This window comes from Passer domesticus, chromosome 3 (genome assembly GCF_036417665.1).
Source record: "Passer domesticus isolate bPasDom1 chromosome 3, bPasDom1.hap1, whole genome shotgun sequence".
NCBI classification, from domain to species: domain Eukaryota; kingdom Metazoa; phylum Chordata; class Aves; order Passeriformes; family Passeridae; genus Passer; species Passer domesticus.
The window spans coordinates 73,621,450-73,641,842 of NC_087476.1; the positions used below are offsets into that span (position 1 = coordinate 73,621,450).

At 37.2% G+C, this 20,393-nt stretch overlaps 1 protein-coding gene across 5 annotated transcripts in view; it reads right to left on the reverse strand.

Moving 5' to 3' along the window:
- Nucleotides 1-1,476: 1,476 nt before the first annotated feature.
- The window catches only part of SMOC2 (SPARC related modular calcium binding 2), a 140,271-nt gene continuing 121,354 nt past the window's right edge, over nucleotides 1,477-20,393 (reverse strand). For 2 of the 5 annotated variants that reach the window (XM_064413954.1, XM_064413957.1), the window contains exons 10-13: nucleotides 9,321-9,423; nucleotides 8,153-8,427; nucleotides 5,774-5,814; nucleotides 1,477-3,059 (exon numbers count right to left, since the gene is read on the reverse strand). In XM_064413954.1, the coding sequence (XP_064270024.1) occupies nucleotides 3,036-3,059; nucleotides 5,774-5,814; nucleotides 8,153-8,427; nucleotides 9,321-9,423 (443 nt within the window). In that variant the 3' untranslated portion in view covers nucleotides 1,477-3,035. Of the gene's footprint in view, nucleotides 3,060-5,773; nucleotides 5,818-8,152; nucleotides 8,428-9,320; nucleotides 9,424-20,393 lie in introns of all 5 variants that reach the window. The other 3 variants (XM_064413953.1, XM_064413956.1, XM_064413955.1) reach the window with 2 other exon arrangements.

Sequence of the window (20,393 nt, forward strand, 5' to 3'; positions counted from 1 at the left end):
TAGACTTTCTGTTTCAGTCTTTCAATATCTGAAATTACATTATCAAGAAAAAATTGTCATTTGGAGCACTCATCAAGGTCCCAATTCTACAAAATGAGCACCTGAAAGATAGCTATTTTATTAGACTGAGAGAAGACTGACAATTAAATGGTTTTGGTAAAAATTAAACTATTAAATTGGCCTAAATGTAGGGATAGGAAGAAAATTAGTAAGTTTTGCAAAGTGTTGACAAAATATTGAGCATTTCTCACTGTGTGGCCTGTTGACTAACGGACATTGCAACAGGCTGGACAAGTCACTGAATACATACACATTTTTCAAACTTTATAGTCTTCTATTTACAACTTTATAAAAGTTTTAAACAAATATGTTCAGCAATAGCTGGAACTATAACAAATATTGGTCAATGAGAAGCTGAATATAAGTTTTGTTTTCAGTAACAGGATTAAATTTGAAATTAAATTATTGCACATGGAATAGAATAAAAACTAGAACTAACTAATTACTGTGTAAATAATAAACACTGTAGTGTGAGCCTAAGGGCCTATCCACATAGAATCCTTTTGGCATCAAGGCTGTTTCTAATTACAAATGGAACATTTATCTCAGTTTAAATATTCCTGTGGACATATGGGACATACAGGAAGCCAACATGAATTTAGCAAGCTTGCAAGTATGATTCCTTTAGGGATCTGGACTCTACCTGTCAGTAGAAGAAGTCAATACCACTTATATTCAAGGGGTGTAATCGCTGTTAATTGACATAAATCATGAAAGTGATGACACAGAAATGTATACAAAGAGAAACACCTCATGTTTCAGTTGTTGTAGAGTTATTAAATGACTCTCTGTTGTAGAAGTCTTTGGCTACCTAAAAACACCTTTAGCATTTACCTGCACTTCCACCACTGTTTAAGGCTACTCATTATATATTCACGTTGCTAGTCCAAATCTGCCTCTCTACACAACCTCTCAGTTTAAATGGGGTGCATTTTCAAACCATGGACATGACAAAATACTTGGCAGCTTACATTTATACTGTCTCCAAAGGCCAAAGTGATGGAATTAAGTGCTTCTTACAAAATGCTGCTACTGACCATACTGTGACGACCTAACCAGGCATTGTGAATTCTGAGGGATTGTGTCTCTCCCCTCATTGCTTCCAGTGAGGCTGAAAGCTGCCCTGCAGCTCACACTCACATGGAGGGGAAAAGGTGTCATCTCTATCTATGCCCCATTCCACTTTGCTGAGAAGAAGCAAGAGACCAGGCTGAAGTTATATGGAGAATTCAAGGAAGCAATGGTATGACTAAGACATGAATGATCTTTAAAGAGAATTCAATGAAGGCAAGTAGACAGACGCAATGTGAGGTCATGAGGTTTCTTGTAAACTCAAAGCAGTGGTGAAATCATCAGTGTGTGTATCTACTTCCAAACAAGTCTCTCTGTGTTGCAAAAGAAAAGTCACCAGCATAGTTTGATAACATACTAATCTTTAATCTATAAAGAAGATTAATTTCAAAGTTTAACATTATAAAAGAATAAAAAATACTTTTTAAAACAAAAATACAAGGTAACACACAGGTGCCTTGGTTTCTCCTGTTGCCAGAGCTTAGAGTACAAAATTTCTGGGATACAATTCCATTGTATGCAGTGTTTCCTTTTACTTCAGAATATGCAGGAATTGAAATGACACCTTTTGATACACAAAAAGCTTTTCCAGGTACCAACTCAAGCAGGGTGCTATTAAGAATAGCTGGTCACATGTCAGATCCTACACATTATTCAAACAAACCATAATGAAATCACTGCTTGCTGCTACATTCCTGCCTTCTCATGTCAGTCCCTAGATGCCAGTAGTCCTTCTACCACTGCATCAATCAACCCAGCTGCCTCTAAGTCACAGTTGTTCAAGAGAAAAACTTTTTTTCATTTGGGTCCCCTGCTTTAGAGTCACATCCAGAAGTTCTTATTCCCCTCAGACACACATATAAAAAAAATGGGGGGAAAAATGATGGAGAAAGTATGAAAACTTTTGAGAAGTTTCTATAGTCAGCAAAACAAAAGCTTCAGGCAGGGGTAATGTGAATAGCCCCTCCTCTATTGGGCCCCCAGGCAAGCCAAAGGGTTGATAAGAGTAGCCAGGTATAGAGAAAAAAGACTTATCCTTCCCTGTCACAATAGAAAGGTTTACAATTCTGACCCATACAAACTCTGCTACTGCTTTGCACTGACCATGGAAGCATGCTTTTAAGGCCCAGGCTGAACCAGACTGGAGTGACACTACAATCTACCATACTCGTTTTTGGTTTGTATTAACCCAAGTGAAAGCAAACAGGAGAAAAATTCTACCAAAACTTAGTAATAAAGGCACTTCAAAAATTGATAAAAGGATACATTGTTCTATAAGCATCCCAAGTAGAATAACTGGTTTTGAATCCATTAGTGGTTGTATTCTCATTGTATGATATTTGGAAAGCTTAATAATTACAATAAAAACAAAATGAAATAAAATATTTCCACCAATGAAATATCTGTTCAGTAAAAAAATGCAAAACCAAGTAAACTGCAATTTACACAATTCTCTCAGTCCTGCAAACCTGAAACATTCAACACTTCTTGGACAAAACTGAGAATACAGTAGATTTTTAAGCATAACTCTACTTAAATGACAGCATTAAGAAAAATAAAGCATAATATTGAAACCTAAAATACATAGAATCAGGTTTCTGTGCTACTGTTTGCCAAAAAGTTATTTTTTTAAAAATGGTTTTAATGCAAACTTTTACATCTCCAACGTGTTTTACATATTTCAGACAACAAAAGAATACACATACATTGTATGTGATAATTTTTCAAAACTAGCCATTACTTTTTCACAGATCAAAAAAAAAAAGTTTGTTTAAATATTTCATTTCTACAAAGTGAATTTACATTTTTAAGTACAAAGTGCAAATACTACAGTTGTTTTTATTGCCTTTTGGTGAGGAAATCTCCCACATGTCAAAGAGATCTGCCTTGGATTAGTAAGGTGTTCACCCTTGCTTCTTCGAAACTTGCTGAAAGGAAGTTGGAAAAATTTGCATTAATAATGATGGTTTCAATTAGTCCAGCATAAAATACTATCTCTATTTTTCAGCGGTACCCATATGCCACTATCAAAAGAGAGTTCTGCATAAATATATACAGGGAATATAAAAATTCCTGCCCTGTAGTTCTTCACGGGATCTATGAGCATGGGTATGACCAATATCTTGACTACTTACCTATGGTCCTTTAACTCCATCTGTCAAACAGAGTTTTAGCAACTGCCCCTGGTTCAATACACCTCCTATGGCATGTGATGTATAAGGAACTGGCTGCTGGCTGAAGTCTCACAAACAATCTGTGGCTTCCTTACAATTTTTTGCTAGGCTGCAAAAAGCAGCACTGAAATTATGTGGGCACTTATGTGCGTGTTTGTTGTACAGGGTGGAGCTGAGCAAGGAAAATGTACCTGGCCACTACCTGAGGCCTGTCAGACCCATCCCCTATTTGACCTCTTTTAGAGCAACTACAGCTGTGCCTCACCTAGCATTTTAGTGTGTGTTTCTCTGCTTTCTTTCATTAAGCTGTTTTTCCAACAAATGGGAAAAAAATATGTGCTGAAGCACACATAGGCATATATTTAACTAAACCACTGCTAAGTAATAAATTAGCGGAGAGTAAGCTTTTGAGTGTATGCAAACCCCTCCTGAGTGGTACAAATCTGATCAGGCCTTCTGAGATGGGTGGTTTCCTTTGAGCAGCTTCTACACTTTTCAGTAGCTTCCTTTCAAGAGAGAACTTCTGTGATGAAAACCACCTTGTGCATTTGAAGCCATGTATTGTTCAAGTATGAAACTGCCAACAGATGGTTTTCTTAGCCAGCCTTAATGTAAGGCTATCATTAGTCAACAATAGCTCTTAAAATAATTGATGCTGAGTCAGCAAAAATATTGGACAAAATTGAAATGCATAGATGTTTTAAGGATATTTTTATTTCCAATTCCACATGTCAGTATCAGATTACAAGAAAGGGGAGAGGGCTTGTCATGCTTCAAGTGCAATGCATGTGTGCCAGTAATTGCCATTATATAATTAAAATAACCCCTCTGAATGCTCTGGTCTTCTGAAAGGATGATTGTTTTCAAGCTGTCTTGTTTAAGTGTAAGTGATTTGTGGGGAAAACCTGAAAAATTAAGACCACAAACACTTGCTTAAACAAACAAACTTATCACATTACTGTAGCTGTGAGAATATTTTATATTTCATCAAAGGTATGTAGGACATCTCTGGTAAAAACCACAACCAATGTTGAGCTTGCCTTAGAAAGTGCAAACCTAACATCAAACAAAGCAGAGATGAAAAAAGAGAACAAATCAACAAGCAACTTTGAGAGGAAGATTTCTTTGGCTTGTGGGTAGGTTCACCTGGGGCTCAGTTTCCAACAAATTAATCTACCTTTATGATAGATGGGAAGACATTTATCACAACTAGGGTTTTGGGGTGTTTTTAGCCAAATTCCCATTTTCATAGCTGCAGCATTACCTGAGCTGTTCTTATAATAGAGTTACATGAATAATTTTTAAACCATTTCATCATTTACTGACGCTTTTGTAGGCATAAATAATTTAAGTCCTCTAACTAATACAATAGTGAGGTATAAGAATAGTGTGAAGATGACTCTTTTGCTAGACCATTCAAACCACTAGACTCACCAGTCCTCCCTCAAGACCATGTAGAAGTACTAGGAAGGTATAACGACATTGTCCAGAAAAAATTTCTTTAGGATAAATGGTTATAAAAATAGACACATACAAATTAAACCCCACTTTTTTTTTAGCCTATTTTCCTGGACTTTCATTGGAGTCCCTCCTTCTCAAAGTGCACCTTTCCTTCATTTAAAAAACTCTGCTTTTGTGCCTTTTGCAGCTCTGAACAGCTTGAGTAGCCCAACCTCCACTGATGATATACAATGGTGCTGTTTTGAAAAACAAGATCAAGTCTTTGCAGAAAACTGATCCAAAAAAAAAAAAAATCATGTATTATGCTGTCAGGGCACTTGACATTTTATTTTCTCCAATCACTCTGCAATTTTAGTTTAATCGCAGATTAGCAGACTAATGCAAATCCAAGTTCTTCAGCATATTTTGCTCAGCCAGCAAAGGCATTTGAAAGTGACAGCTCTTTTCATTGCACTAAGATTTTAAAAGCTGTTTTAAGCCACCATATAATAATGCAGTGGGGTTTCTGAAATGTATAGATTTTCACAGGGCATGGGAAATGCATGGCTTTGTTAATTTCAATAAATGTTAGTTTGTGTTCATAGTGCAACACAAAGGAAAATTGACAGAATTCAGCTAAAGTTAAATGAAGATGAAGCAGTACATATTTAAAAGTGCATGGGAATGCTGTCATTCAGGAATGCAGAAGACTCAAGAGGGCTCAATTACACTCATCAAATTATCATATATGTCCTATATGTCAACTTACACTTTCCTAGGAGCTTCTACATGCTAGCCTAATCCACTTTGCAAATTATGCACATTTACTCTGCACCTGTATGGATTTAGCTTTCCATACATAGAACTTAAGTTAAAAATTATTAATTGCGATGTTGTTGTACATTTTTCTGGCAACTCTGCAGAATAGCAGATTAAAGCAGTTTGAAGCTGCAATGATGACTGCTAAAACCCCAAGAAATTCAGCCAGGAGAGGCAGAAATGGAGATCTTGCTCTCCTCAGTACTCACCTGCCTGCTGGATGAAGTGCTCTCAGTGTTGGTTCTAGGGGCTGCTAAAGGAAGGAAAAGAAAGCATTATAAATATGATTTGCAAGTTATCCTCAAGAACTGAAGCCCTCATTCTGAAAAGCTATTTTTTAGAGCAGGGTAAGTACACAGCTTTCAATAAATGCGATAAAATATTTCAGATCTTTCATTGACACAGCTACTTTTTTCTTTCCTTAATACAGGTATTGCTTATGTCAAGGAGTCATATGAAAATTGAACAACAACATCTCTTGCTAGTTAACATGTCAAATTTGCTTAGGAGATTGTATATAGTCCAGGTTGAGCATTTCAAACTTACTAAATCTTTAGTAGTAAATATAGTCTATTATCCCTGGCAGTAAAGAAGCATGGACAAGCAGACTGTATGGAAAGCATTCATTTTGATTAAAGATATCAGAAACAGTTTTACAAACCAAAAGTTAAAAGATAAAAATTAGATAAAATATGAAGATATCACAGAAACAGTTCTACAAACCAAAAATGTTGTTCACATTTAATTTGCAAAATGACAGGATTATCACTGTTTTTTAAAATTTCTCAGTCTCAAAGACAGTACACAAAATATGTAAAAATAAACCCTCAAAAAGCTAAATGAACTTGCTAGATGATTAATCTTCCCAAGCTTACTTGTAACACTAGGGAGGAACTTGCTCTCTTGGTTTTCCATGTCAGTCTGTGAGTCAGACAAGCTGCACTGGAACTTAGGGAAACAAAACTGGACCTTGAAAAATGCTACAGCAGCTAGTACCCCCTTCAGAAAACATACTTTACAACTCTCTGGTTTTTATAATGCTTCAAATTATTCTCACACAAGAAACGTGGGACTCACACAAAATGATACAGAGCCATTTCCTCAGTTCAGCTCTGACACCTCAGGTGACAAAAGTCTCATATTTTCCTAGAGATGTAACTCTAACTGCAGTGAAGTGGTAATTGCTTTCATTTGTGCAAGTGAAAGTATCAGAAAGGAAATTTTAATTATCAAGTAAGAGAAACAGAATAATGGTATTCCGACAAAAGTAATTTTTATTGTCTTGTCCTTAAAACCGCGTACTTCTAGTAAAGCAGCCCAATGATTTGGTTAAGAACTTTTTTCCAACTGGATACCATTAGTTTTTCAATGCCAAACTGTTCAGATTTTTTTTCCTTCCAAAGTTGAATGTTCTCATTATTGAATAGATTTTGTTGCAGAAGACCTGTTACAAAACTTCAGTTATGGTGGTTACAATTTTTACTTCAGCCAAATCTGTGTGTGATCTTCACATGACTTCATGCCTCTTACAATTTTCATTTCTAAAACAGACAGTTTATCCTAATATTTTGGGGTTTTTCTACTGAAAAAAACTGGGGTTTGTTTTCAGTCTTGCTATGGCTTTCCTTTACTGCCTGTGTAGTGATTTTGGACCCAAATTTCACCCACAACAGGTCCTAAGAAAGAATGCCTGCTGCAGCAAGACAGAATTGTTTCACTTTCCTCATTCATACCATAAAGATACCAAAAGTCATCTACCTTCATATGTTTTTTTTTAACCTTCATTATCTAAGTGAAAATTGGAAGGTATCATTATGAGGTCCACAAAAAAAAAACAGGAAAAAAATTCTGGATTTGATCAATACTTGTTTTGAGAGTTCTGTTACTGTGAGCCATAGACAATTTACTTCATTGGCAAAACGTAGACCTCTTCTGTCTTTCTGCAGTATTCCTTTTCTAGACTTGAATACAACCAATGAGACCTTTGTTCCACTGTCCTCGCTTCATTTTAAGGTACCAGACAAAAACAATTTTCCTATATTCATTCTTCCACATCTTCTTAAAGTATGGGGATCTACTGCTGCTCTTCAGAACTATTTTAAAAAAAATTCCCATTTTCCCATTTTCAGGAATTGTGTGATTGAACTCTGCAGGTACTATTATACTCTGTAGTTAATTTTTCTCCTTCCTACCACTTTGGCAGCAAGGTAAGGTGGCTGTGTATTAGCTGTTATTCCACCTGTTTGGCAGATGACCACATTCCTCTTTGCATCTCTAAACCACATTTCTCAAATGAGAATTCATTAGAAAGCTCAACCATGTGCTTCCTTCCAGGAATCCAAAAAGCACAGGTGTGATACTTCCACTCACTCAGAACACAGTTCTATAATAACACTAAACTGACTTTTTTATGATTGTTATTATATCTTAGGTTTCCTACCATAATACATTTAATGGTTAGGATGAACAGCTGCATTTGCTGCAGACAGGTGTATTCTTTTATTTTGTATAACTCTGGCACATAAAAATATCAGGCTTCATAAGCTTTGAAGAATTTAGTGAAAAAGACAGAGAGAAAAGGTTCTTACTATGACGTTTCTTTGTTTCTGCTTTACCTTCTTCTTTTGTTACTCCCAAGCAGCCCATCAGTTCTTGAACTGACAAGGACTTATCGTTGTTCACATCACAGTATTCCACAAACTTCTTGACACATTTTTTGGGCTTTGATTTCTTTCTTAGGAATCTCTTAAATGGCTTGATTTCCTTCTTGCCGATATCACCACTGGAATTTTTATCTAGCTGTTTGAAATACCAATGGACGACTCTCTCTTCCAGAGTATGATTTGGATCAGGCTCAGAAACACTGGAACAAGAGAAAAAGAGAATTTAGTCTTAATTCTGATATTTAATACCTTTATTTCAGAATAGTTACATTACTGTCAGATGGCCATCACCATTGTTATCCAAAACTCCCTGGTACTGGACACTAACTTGTAATGAATCTCTCTTTTTGTCACTTTGACCAGCAATACCCTAAATTTTACACTAAGGGCTACAATCTGCTTTTAGTGTACTCTCTGAAACCCTGTGGAGCTCAGCATCATATTCTGCAAACTGTGCTTTCTCCCTAAATTTCCTAAATCAGAGAAAAGGTGGGAGAGATATAAAAGAGAAAAAGACTGCTTCATAGTCAGCAGATGCATTAAATGTGTAAAGTAACCAACTGAAGTTGTTCAACAATCAGCATTGCCAAATACCAAAGCTCCAATTACAACCCATAAAGGATTCTCTTAGAGCTACAACACCTAAATGTATTGAATTACAGGATAAGCTATAAAAATAAATGCTATCTCCTCAGATAGGTACTTGACCTGCAGCTGCCCTAAGTCTGACAGCACTTAAGCATTTTTAACACTACCTGTGACTGTTAGCATTGGTTTGTTTTGCAAGCAACTAGGAAGAATATGAATCAGAAGGGTAGCACACATTCAGGAAATAAAGCCTTGAGAGGAGAACAAAGACTGATATACAGTTGCACCAGCAGCTACAGATAAACCCTGAGTTGTGCTGCTGAGAATTCATCTGTCAAGTGTATCTCTGTTTAGTGAACATAGTCCACAGTGGTAACTTTGAAGTAAACTCTCCTAGATAGGTTCTTGGAAATTCACCCTTTATGCAGGCTCCTCAAAGCCCTCAACAATCTATTCACCATTGTCGGAAACCTTTTAAAGACACACAAAAAGATCTGAAACCCACCGGCTGGAAGACAATGATGGATCAGAGACGGCATGCACCATATCTGTGGACAATGCATCCAAAACACTTGTTAGGAACTCATTCTTCTTGGCCCCTGGACAACCTAGAAAATCAGATTTTTTTTCTTTTCTTGTTACCTGTTTTTACAACACTTAGATTACAACAATAGTTTAGACTTTGAGATAGATATTACTCCTTGTACACAAATTTCCATAAATTGTGGACACGTTCATAACATAATTCAAAGACAAGCATTTAAATTCAGGTATATATCTGTAACAGAGCAGGAATAACAAAACAACCCTTTGAACTGAAGCAAGTGTGAATTTGTTTTGCATACCTTTAGTCCTTTTATTCAATTTTTGGCCATTAGTTTTCCTTCTTTCAGATATCTGTAACGTGGGTGTCACATTTTGAAAAAAAACTGTTCTGAACCCATAAAATTTTGTACATGACACAAGACAGAAACATGGACTAGAAGTTGACAACACATTACCTATTTCAGATTTCCACTTTTGCTTCTCTTATTTTCCACTGGCATTCTCAACACACATATTTTCAGTATATTGGTTTTCCTCTCTGTAAAACAACAGCCAATTCCTTGTGTCCTTCCTTTTCCTGCTGGACAGGGGTTAACTAGCACTACATGGCACCTAGCCCAATCAGTTGCTGTTAGTTGGTGCTTTGGTTCATACAGTGAGAGCCTATGCTGACGCTAGCTTATCCTCATAATCACATTCCCCATGCTACAAAGTTCTTCTCTGAAAGAAAGTGACAGCATGTTTCAGACACATAATATGTCAGATAAATATATACTGAAAGATCCCCTCTTCAAGCAGCATGCAGATAAATTCCTCTGACAAGCACATGGATGTTGACACATGGAGGTTTGCTTATACAATACACCTGCTTCCTCTCCTTTTCCCTAGAGCCCTGAGCCAAACATCAGGTCTTCCTCTTACCCTCCAAATAGCTGAGTTAAAGTATAGGATGATCCATGATCAGTGACATGGAGCTTACAAGCTTGAAACTAGAGACCACAGCAGGACTTTCACAGACAATTCTGTGCTGGAAGCTACTTACTGTAGCTCTGTTTTAAAGTTAAAAAGGAAAATACTTTGAAGTGGAAAAGTAAGATTAGTCAGTCAATAGAGATTTGGTATTTTATTACATTTCTCAGCAACCTCTGAAGCAGGCAGTAGGACTACATGAGCCTGAAAAGCTTCATCTTGCCCAGCAAATTATTTTTTAATACATCCCATGTTGATCCAAGGAAATAAACCTGTGTTATATTAGCCCTTAGTTGTGTTGCAGTCAGAATAGCTCAGCTATTATGTACAGCAGGAGTACCCACTAGATATTATTTTCTAACACATTAACGTAGTTACGAGTTCCTTGCCTTTGGCACCAAGGATATTTTATCTCAGTAAAAGGTATATAAAAGGAATTCACTAAGGCAAGTTTCGCTGCACTAAAAGTACACACATGAAAGCAGTTGTCACTCTGTTAGATATGTCCCTTTCTCATTAGTATTTAATCAGTTGTGAGTTTTTTCCTGTCACAACTGGAAAAAGGAGAAAAAAGAAATGAAAAGAAACTCCCTAAAAACCAAAACCAAACAATCCAGTTCCTATGACTATGAGCCTGAGTTCAGTGAGGCATGAGTTCAGTGAGGCAAGCACTTCAATTTTCTCTGTAAGGAACGAAAGTTAGAAGGGTAGCAAGATATTAATAAGGGAAGGACAGAGAACTGTACCAAAATGTTCCATTCAGTGCATATTCTCTAGTGCAAAGAGTTTGCTGTCAAATCAAGTTCAGACATTGCAGCCATGAAAGGAAATTGTGCAGTGTGATTTAAATGAGGTCACATAACTTTGCAAGCCACAAAAGCACATCTGTCCAGAGATGAGCAGGCAGAGGCAGGCAGTCCCTGTGCAGCAGGCACATCCAGTCGTATCAGCATGCCAACCTGTATGCTGACATACAACCTCTATGCTTACAGAAATAGGTACTAGAAGAAGAAACTAACAAACTAAGTTCCTGAGCAACACACTGAGCTCAGCAGCAAGGACATCACTGTGGGCCAGAGCTGGTTCCCTTCAAAGGACAGGTGAAAAGTCTGCCTGAGGCTCTCCACGTCTCCAAGATAGTGTGAGGCCTATCTTGAATGTTATGAGCTTCATTCATTTTGTGTTGGACCTGTTATTACCAACATCAGCCAGAAGCCTAAATTCTGCTCCAAACTTAAGTTGCAAATTGGTATAGGACTTGTGGAAAATGCAGAAAATAAGACCTCAGCATGTAACAATGCAGTGCAACATGGAGCAAAGGCAATTTGACTTTTTTCTTTCTCTGGTGTTTTTTTGGATAGTTAGTAATGTCAATATCTAATTTGATTTAGGACCTCCACCAATTTTTCATATTATTTATGAATATATTTAATATTATTTATGAAGTATTTCTGAAACATCTGGAAGAAACAAAAATCTGCTTTAGGTAGTTTCCACTGCTGTCCAGGGAGCTGCTGACTGTACATATGCTACATATATAGAGATCAAAATCCTCACTTAGCTTGCCCTTTATGAGATATAGCTAAGCAGGGGAAAGTATCAATTTCTAAATTCACAAGAAATCGCAGCAAGAAAATTCCACAGTTTAAAGCCTGTCTCTGGCAATTTTCCCTAAGAATAAGAAAGATTTCTAAATGTATGTTTCATAAAGTTGCAATAACAGCTGAAATAGAAATCTCATAGAATACAAAAAATGCTGTTAAAACAAACACAATCAGTTTCTGTGAAACATACTAAATCACAACTTTACTATTTAACATAAAATGACACTCCACAAAATCCTCATCAGTCAAATACAAAGAAAATATTCACATTCTCCTAATTATAAGTTTTGCTGATGTGTGGGCACTCACACAGCAATGTACCCCACAGTGAAATCTCTGTTCCTTGCAGGTGTTACTAACTCGGGATAATTCTCTGGAGGCTTCATGCTGAGCTTTAATTTTCAACAAATTTGTGGATGGCAAGACTGGAGGAGCTTTAGCTTGATTGTAATGAATAATTCACTCTTATTGGGCTAAATACAGAAAGGGAAAGACTAGTCTCCTATGGGAGCCTTATGCTTCTTGCTATGGTTTATAGGCTTCAGTTTCTTCTTCTGCAGCTGCCTGTCCTATGTGGATTTGACAGCTTACATACATAGTAATTTGTTGTTAAAGGGTGGAAGCTGAAACCACATGGAGTTAACATACAGGTTCAGAATGTAGACTGAAGTGTTTGCTTTAAGGATAGTGTTACCCAGAGTAAACCTTAGACCAACAAATACATACAACACATGACAGGAATACACAAACACATAATTTCAGCTATAATATAAAGGAAATTGGAGAATCATCATTATGCATTATATCTCTCATATATACACTTTTCTCTATACACATAAGTACTTTTAGCACCAAGAATGGATTTTTGAAGTTAAATCTGTGGGGAGGTTTTCCATAAACATTCTAAAATATGCACCCTAGTGCCTTGGAGCTCCCTGCTTGGCTGATAATAATCTACTACTGCCAGTCTCAGAAGATTATCTTTTACAACATACCTGAAGTCATGGCTGGAAGAGCATTTTGTTCATTTTTGTAAAAATGGGAATCCAACAGATAAGATTTACCACCTTAAAAGGGATTGTACATTAATCTTCCTACAAGAGAGGCAACTGTCTTGAGTCAGTCACTCAAGTTATTAAAGACATGACAACTTCCAATTAGTAAATCTAAAGGTTCTTTTTTTCCCCTATTTGCTAATATGAACATAAAACTTAGTAGTGCACTCAGACACAATGACCACTGAAATACATCTAAATATTTCAAGTAAGTTTTTGATCTGCCAAAAAGCAGAATGACAAGAACTATTTATGTTTCATTTGTACCTTTGATTTCACTGAAAAACAGTGCTATACAGAAGAAAATAGTTTAACAAAATTTTTCAGTGCTATTGGTTATCCTGGGAGAATAGACAATACAACAAAAACATTTTTTCTTGGACGTTTATTGTATACACACATATATGTACAGTCATGAGTTTATTTCTTTGATTGTCTAGACATGCTGAGGAGCCTCCTCATTTTTGGAGGACTTCCTGAGCTCTTCCTGACTCCGTTTCCCAAAAAAAAAAAAAAAACCCCAAAAAAACCCAACAACAAAAACCCACAACATCCTTTAAAATATGAGCCTGGGAAGTGAAATTTGTTACTCTACTGATTACTAAAAATCATTGTCTCAAATAATGTCTCACTGACAAAGTCACTGTTTTTATAATTTAACAGATGGACTTGATGACCTTAGAGGTCTTTTCCAGAATTAAGAATTCTCTGATTCCATGACTCTATGCCTCATTTCATTTCAGTTTTTCCCTCATTGCAGCTTCTGATAACTTCTCACAGACAAAAACTATCTACTTCTTGTTTTGTAGCTTTGAAGGCTTGAGGACATTATTACCTCTCCTTGTTAACATCTCTCAGGTATTACAATTTTTTATAATTTTTTTTCTCTTAAATATTCATACAATTTAAAAGCATTAAGTTAAGCTCAGAGACAAATTTTCTTTCATATGTCCATAACCAAATTTCAAAAATAAGTAAAGAGAATACAATGGATATTAGCTGTAGGGGGCTACTGATCCATTGTTTTGTAGCCCCAGATCTCCATGTCATACGGGAAAACTATTATTTCTCTACAAGTGCAGGAGGCAGATTTCAGTTCATAACATGTGTTTAATTTGTTGCTACTATTTTAAAATTATCTTTCTGTTCTAATTTCATGGAACACACACAGACTAAAGAGTTAACAAAGGATGCTCTCCCTACCCTTCAACCCTAGACATTCATATCATACCAAAGATTGAGGGGGATTTGTTGAACTTGAGCCTGCTGAAATGAGATGTCTCACCCACAATAGTTATTTAAGTTCAGTATAAAGGAACCCATTCAGAAGGCATTCATCCCAACTACCTGAGGATTTTTTTCCTTAGAATAGAAGAGAATCTCCCTTAAAATACTTCACTTCTTCCCTATTAACTGAGGAAGCCCACACAGATAACACCAGTGGTGTTAAACAGGTTATGATTAATTCTGTATGTTTCTATTTTACAAATAGATTTAGGCCCTAACTACTCTCCTATTCTTTGGGTAAATGTGTAAGAAAGAAGGGATAATATTCGTAGCAGAAACACAAGATCCTATAAGCAGCTTTTGCAGGCAACTGAGTGACAAAGACTGGGGCGTTTGTTGATAGGAAAAACAGTTCATTGCGTTTATTTCAGTTCCTGTACTATTACTACTAAAGAAGAAAAAGAAAATTATATCAGATCATCATAAGACAGGCAATGTGAAATGCTAACTTCTGATTAGCACTTTTTATGTTTGTTTTCCCTCCTTTAAAGGCTTTTGAGAAGTGAATTTCTTGCTGCTAACAGCTCTGAGATGTCACTGTGACAATACGGAGTGATGAATCAGTTGAAACATGGTAATCCTTTCAGAGGCCATCCAGCCAAAAAGCAACGCTAAACTTGAGAAAGTATTTGGATCTTATTTGTCAATCTTAAACATTCTCTTGTAGACCTTTACTTTTCTAGGTTTGACTGCAAATAGGAAAAACATCTAAAATTTCAGATCATAAGGAGTTGTGCTTCTTTGCTGCTTGACTGGATACAAGAAAACTGATACTTCTATTTGGCAGTCAACGCCTACAGTACTTACTTCTCTTTTGGAGGCCAAAGATATCTCAGTATGCTGAGAAGGATGTGACATTCTGAGCATTTAGGTTCACAGTCCCTGTGCCAGCACCAACTTGTAGCCTTTAGAGGCTCATCCCCTCAGGTTGAGCACAGCCTGCAATGCAGCCATGTGGGTCGAGCTCCAGCAGAAGAAATACAACGCATTTCCCTGAAGTGTTGGCGCAGTGACAGAAGTCAATCATCCCATTGATTAGGACACAGAGAGAAGTGTTTAAAAATCAGAAAGGCATCCAAAAATACCTTTTTTTGGAAGAGAAAAGCAACTAGATCTAGTTTTCAAAACGTTATACTTCCGCTTTATATACCATATGTCATGACTGCCTGGACTTGAGATAAACAGCCAGTACTGCTGACTGCAGTAACACTTTTAAGAATAGCTTATTAAACTGAAATATCCAGTTTTATATAGTATGATAGGCATCTGAATCTCCCCATTATCACTCTAAGAGTCTTAACAATTAGCAGTCACTATTGCTTAAAGAGTAAAAATGCAGTTATTTTTAGTAGACATTTATTACTTCCCATTTACTTGTATTTTCATCATGTTGTTATCTTTTGTCTCAGGAGAAGGGTATGAAAGAAACAATATTTAATTACCTCCATTTAAATATCCATTAAAAAGGAAAAGCTATTACAAAGAATGTATGTTGTTGTAATTATGGAAGTGACCTCAGAAATAAGGTGCATAATTTTGGTCTCTTGATGGAAAAATTGAACTGTGGGGACTTGACGTAGTGGGGATGTTTTTTACATTACTTAATTCATCTAAGCAGCCTACTTCTTGGAAACCTTCATGAAAAACAGCCTTTTCTACAAACTGATGTTGATTTTAACTTTTCTGGCTGTCTCTTACTGAGACTTTTACCACTGGAAGCATAAGCTGAAAATCCTCAAAGCACCCACTATCATCTAAAGCCATAAAAAAGGTTGTTATTCACACTCTAAGAACCAGTGGTCATTAAATAGTAAGAAGGAAATTTAGAGTTGTTGGGCCAGCAGCACACATTCCTATTAGAACAATTTTTAAGAGTCCCCGTGCACAGAGTGGAACATTCATGCCTGTGTGTGATTCTCATGTGTACATAACACAGGATGGATGGAGATGGAAGAATAGAGCTCCTTAAAGATACCTTTTTGTACATGATGGATCTTTTCAAATAGACATTTGAAACACTGTGCATTCCTTGTTTTGGGGGTTGGGGTTGTTTTGTTTTGGTTTTGGGTTTTTTTTTGTTTTGTTTTTTGTTTTTGTTTTTGTTTTGTTTTTTTTTTTGTTTTTTGTTTTTAAAAAACAACAAATAGAGATGGTACAGAGCAACGCCAACCTGTGGCACACAAATGGAGTATTTCACAGAAGCAGTGACTTGGCGTCTCTTGAATCTGGAAATAAAAGCAGTGGCAGAAACACCAAAAGCAAAACTAAGTCAGTATTACCAGGGCCCAAAGCATGTTGTTGGATGGTAGAGAATGAGATGGAAAAAAAAGATGGGGAAGGGAGGAGCACAAAGGAGGAAGAAGATCTAGCAATCCTGCAAGCAGTTATGTAAAATATCAGTCTTTACCCTTGCTTTATTTTGCTTATACCTGTGAGTACTGAATTTGCATTAAGAGACAAATATTCACTAGTTTTACCTGATTACTTTTTTCTCCCTCCCTTCTATAACTGGCAAGTGACAGATTTAGAAACTAGATATCCTATACAGAGGAAGGCTAGAATTAATAGCAGGCAGGCATGGCTATTTTTTGGAACATTATCTATATACTGAATCAGAATGGATTCTTACAGCAGTGATTAAAAGAGTTTTATAAAATGGAAATCCTGGAAGTAACCAAAGTGAAACAAGAGTCAGCAAGTACCACTAAAGCATTACTTGAACACTATGGAATGAAACAGTCCTAGGAAACCTGGCATCACAAAAATTTCCCGTTCTTTTTATGCAGTTTTTAATTTGGCATCCACAGTCGTGTTACCTTTCTGGACACTTTCCATTAAACATGATAGATTTCCTCTGCAAACATCATTTCAAATCTCACTGGCTCATCCTTTGCTAGACAAAAAGCTGTAAGATGACTAATACAAAAAACATAAATACAACTTACAAATCCTCAATATGGAACTCTTACAAGGTGTAAAATTACACAAGAATCATATGCCCCTTGGTCTTGCTGAAGGAGGTGGGCATATTATGACAGACTGACTAGGTCCAGGCTTCAATAATTAGACATTATTTATTTAAATTAAAGATGATGGTCCACTCCTAATTTAATATTACCCAACTCACTTCTTCAGGGTTGACAGAGGTCTCTGTAGCTACAGCAGGTTTTCAAACCAACTTTCTTTGCACCTCTGTTTGGAACAGATCCTCCAAGTCAAATGTAGTACTGTGTACCTCATTAAACAATAATAAACTAAATGCTCAAGTAATGATGACCTGGATTTAATCCCACAAAAAGCAGGCAATTGAGACTTAACGATGTCACCCTTAATTTGCAATTTACAGTAAGCACTGAGGAAATGAACACATTCTACTTGGTAGAAGAGATCCTGCAATGACAGAAGCACAATGGAGCAAATTTAGGATGGAGATTAATGTAATTATGGTTCTAAAGTGTCTGCCAGGAAGGATGCAATGCAGCTGACTTCATGTAAAACAGTTTACAGTGTGCCGTTTGATTACAAAATGCCTTGGGTCGCTTTACAGCAGGAAGAACCAATTCCATGATAACACTCCATTAAGGATTATGAGAACGCTTTCCTCACTGAACCACAACACTGTGAGTTTCATTGGGTACAGTGTTTCCCCTGTGCATGTCCAGCATTCAGTCAGGTACTCAGCTAAGGATATCCTGCAGCCATGTCAAGGACAGGATTTCCTTGTGTTTGTGCAGAAGCCCACCCTGTCAGCTTCAGCAGCTGTCATGAAGCTGTCATGCCAACCAGGATCTGCTGAGTCAACTGACTCTTGGTACTAACATGTAATATGTGAAAGGGCTGAGGAGAGACGTTATTGAAATGTGAAAACCAGGCAGGCTTATTGACTATGGGACTCTACAGGAAAAATCATATCATCCCCTCCAGACATCAGGCATGGTCTACAAACAAACACGACCCCATTTTATACACAGGCTGACATGGCATGGCATGCTGCAAGACTGAGTCTGCGTAGACAGTTACAGCAGTGTGTGTGTACAGTTTCTGGAGCAGGCCATGGAATCTCATTTGTTGATAACGCAGCAATAGAAACATACAAGCGAGGTTCTCAGGTGTCTTACTCTGTGCTGCTGAGTGAATGGAGAGAGGTGGAAACAAGACATTGCTTTATAACTTTGTGCCCTGGGTATTGAAGGGGATAGGGGAAAATTCAGTCTGAGTGTACAACAGCAACACCCCAAATGCTCACACCCTACAAAATGGAGTCCTTCTTGGGTGTGTATACTAACTTGGCTTTCAGCCATGCATTTTGCTACAGCACTTGCCTGTTGGTGAAGGCAACTGAAATAATCAGTCTGTATTCATACACCCCGCATTTCCATTCTAACTCTACCGGAAATAATTCCTTGGTATAAATACACATATTCTAATGCTGATGTAGTATGCAGTGCTCATTCTCCATTACAAGTGAACGAATGTAAAAAACTCTTATTCAAACTAGAAGTCCATGCTTCATACCTACACATACGCAATACTGCAAATTCCAACACATGCAGACTTTTAGTCTATGAACTTCTCATGACTAAGGTAAACAAGCCCTATAAAAGGGTTTACATGCTAGATTGTCAAAAATCACTTGGTGTTCTACTGCTGGTTAAAACTGGGAGGCAAAAAAGAGAATCTAATGAGAAGAAAGGAAACCCCCAACTACTTAAACCTTTAAAAATGCCTAGGATTAGATTAACAAATTCAACATGTATGTGTGGATTACAAGAAAAAGGCAAACAAGTACAACCTATCCATTTGTATCAACTGATATAATTACCTTTGAAGAGGATTTTACGAGCTTCAATTATGTGTATCATTGCAAACACCAGAGCTTAAGCCAGAACAATTTTTGTGGAAAGGACGTGAATATATGGTAAGGGCAGTGAAAGGTGGAGAAAAGCATGGAAATTGGAGAGAACCAGGTAGAAAATCAAGGGAGAGAAGAGGGACATGGAAACCAGTGGAGAAAAAAGCTGCTTGAAGTTCCAAGGAAACTCGCAGCCTGCGCACTGACACAGACACCTCCAACAACACTGAATGAATATTAATCTTCCTCTCCCATTCTCCTCCAAACAAAACTCTGATTCACTGAGATAGCTCTGGTGTTCACATGAACTGGCTTCTGGTGGTTTTATTTTCTCTGCTTCTGCCAAAGCCATGTGGATAACATGGCTGAATCTCTACATCTTTAGCTGTATTTGCAGGGTCATAAGGGTTTTGTACCTTCCTGTTTCTTCTGGCGCTCTCAGTATGTGACCATGAAGTAGCTCTCTCTCAGCCTGGCCAGAAAACAACAATTCCATCATGTGAAAATAGTAAGGATTGGTAGTTTATATTTTACTCTGGTGCAAAATGAGCTTTTTTAAAGAGCAAAACACCCTATCCCACCTTGGCCAGATAGCTTGGTGATGAGGGCACGCAGCTGAGATGGAGGAGACTGAGGCTCAACTCCCTGATCCAAACCAGACAGAGTAGGGAGTTGAAACCTGGCTTGTTGTTATCCCAGTGGAATACCCTAATCTCTGACACTAGAGAGTTAGGTTCAGTTCCCTGCTCTGTCTGGTTTGGATCAAGTATTTGAACCTATGTTCTTTCCTCTTCAGCTGAGTACTCTAATCATCAAGCTATTGTGCGTCCACAGAAGGGTTCTTTTTGCTGTAAGCAAACCCTCTGAACAAAGAAAATGTCAGAAGCCATTCCTATTGCTACATTAAAACATTTTCTTCAGCAGAATAACAATAACATCAGAACTGGACAGCATGTTCTTTAAGTCAGGACTTCATCCTGCATGGCATAAAGAAATGCAACCAGCATCTTCCAAAAAAGCCTGGCAAGTGGGTCAACAGAGTCTTCTCACTAGATCAAATGAATTCACGAGCTTAAAGAAAAGCATGGGCTTCAGTACTTTGCTGGACAAAGGCACTGCACTTCATAGTCTGAAGAATCACATTCCCAGTAAAAAGGTTTTTTGCCTTGCATGTTTTGGTCTTGAAGCTTGTTGCCTCACCAAACAACAGAATTGTGTGAACGGATGCTTAAGCAGGACTTTATCATTCTTATATATTATAAGCC